The sequence below is a fragment of the Belonocnema kinseyi genome, chromosome 2 (assembly GCF_010883055.1).
Source record: "Belonocnema kinseyi isolate 2016_QV_RU_SX_M_011 chromosome 2, B_treatae_v1, whole genome shotgun sequence".
Classification (NCBI taxonomy): Eukaryota; Metazoa; Arthropoda; class Insecta; order Hymenoptera; family Cynipidae; genus Belonocnema; species Belonocnema kinseyi.
Genome location: NC_046658.1, coordinates 158,252,942 through 158,254,816, shown reverse-complemented (window position 1 = coordinate 158,254,816; position 1,875 = coordinate 158,252,942). Strand labels below are relative to the sequence as shown.

The 1,875-nt window shown below is 30.0% G+C and overlaps 1 protein-coding gene across 1 annotated transcript in view; it reads right to left on the bottom strand.

Moving 5' to 3' along the window:
* Nucleotides 1-1,875, bottom strand: part of LOC117183046 (serrate RNA effector molecule homolog) — a 93,731-nt gene that overhangs the window by 32,219 nt on the left and 59,637 nt on the right. Inside the window, exons 11-13 of the mRNA XM_033376199.1 lie at nucleotides 988-1,230; nucleotides 737-907; nucleotides 509-528 (exon numbers count right to left, since the gene is read on the bottom strand). Of these exons, the coding sequence (XP_033232090.1) occupies nucleotides 509-528; nucleotides 737-907; nucleotides 988-1,230 (434 nt within the window). The remainder of the gene's footprint in view (nucleotides 1-508; nucleotides 529-736; nucleotides 908-987; nucleotides 1,231-1,875) is intronic.

Genomic DNA, 1,875 nt, shown 5'->3' with positions numbered 1-1,875 from the left:
GTTTAAAAATGGAGGAAAGAAAAATTTAAAGTAAAAAAAAAAAAAAAAAAATGCCCACCTCGCACATTCTGTAAAAATTTTGATTCATATTTCTTAATTTCTTTTTAAAAAATTTGTTGTTCCTTTTTATGAAAATTTTGAAAATGTTGAATTTTTACTTAAATTTTTGAGAAAGCTTTAACTTTTTGAATTTTTGTCTGATTGAAAAAATTTACTTGAAATAGTTTCTAAACATATTTGATATCTAATGAAGAATTTAATTGAAATTTCCAACTCTCAAAAAAATAGTTTTATCTATTTTTCTGAAAATTTTCAAAAATTTCTAAAAGTATATAACTTTTCTAATTCTCATCGAAATTAAAAACTTTATTCAGATAATTTGCAAGTTCTTCTATCCACCTATGAGAAACTTTTGAGAAAAATGTCTAAAATGAACATTTTTTCTTCTTCAAATCTTAAAAATGCCCTAAATTTTTTCATTTTCGTTGAAAATCTCTGATTAACGAACTTAACCTTCATTCTGAGAACCTTTACAAGTTTATCAAAGGCTGACTCAATTCGACAAATCTCTCAAAAGTTAGCGTCGCTACAAAATTCAGGTAACTGTACATACAGACAAACAGACAGACAGACACCGATAAAATTGTAAATTTTCGGATTCTCTGCATGCCGAAAAAAAAAAAAAAATGCTGAAAACAAAAAAAATCCGTAAATTATTTAGTATATATTTAATTACCTTCATCAAGACTGGATCCCTTTCAATTGGGCCATCAGCGTCTCCACTGAGTTGACCCTCCTCGTGATCCCCAGACATGCCCAGCAATTCTTCCTCTTCAGCCGAAGCTTCCTCGATCAGATAATCCGTGATGTTTTTCAAGACTGGATTCTTCGAAGAAAGTCCAAAAGCCTGGCAAAAACATCCCAAGAATTAGTCGTTAAAAACAATAACTAGAATGGGAAAAAACAATTCTTTGACAAAACTCTCACAGCCTGCTCAATTTCCATCGCGAGCTGATCCGACGATTTAGCCTCCTTTTTCTGATCGTCTTTCAACTCCTGCTCCTTTTTTTCATCCCAGAGTCCCACACGATTGTCCAAATTGTGCACAATTTTTGCACTCAATTTAATGTCCTGTCTGACAACCTGCTTGTGAGCTGTCATTCCATTGACTGCGCGAATACGCCGGGAAAGATCTCGGTTTACGATCGCGCCAAGTTCACAATCTCGCAGCTATTTTTATCAATTTTTCGGTATTAATATTAATATTTTAATTATTATTAATATTCTTCAGCATTGTACATATTTCAGAGTCGAAAATTCTTTTGAAAGAGGGGAAATAGGGGGGGGGGGGATTATTAGAGAAAATAAGAGAATAATAGGGGCAGCAATTATCTTAAATCAAACTAATGCAGGTACTACATTCCTAAGATTTCAGGTCGAAATATGTTGCATCTTCAATCAAATAATTTTATTTTTTACCCAAAGAGATGAATTTATAACCTTAAAAATTTTTTTTTTTCAACAGTTGAATTTTCAAGCTAAAAAATAAAACTTCGAACGTTTCAAAAAGAAACTTCATTTAGTAACAAAATAGGAAAATTTTCAACTCCCAAAAAACTATCTCTCAAGAAAATAGTTGAGTTGTCAAGCTAAAAAAATAAGAAGTCGAGCGTTTAAAAAAAATATTTGACTTCTAAATTCGTAAAGTTGAATTTTCAACAAAATATTAAATTTTTAAAAAAGTTTCATTTTAAATCGACAAACATAATTTACTAACAAAATAGTAAAATTGTCTACTCTCAAAAAAACTAATTTTCTAGAAAATTGTTGAGTTTTCAAGCTAAAAAAATAAAAAGTCGAGCTTTTTAAAAAAAC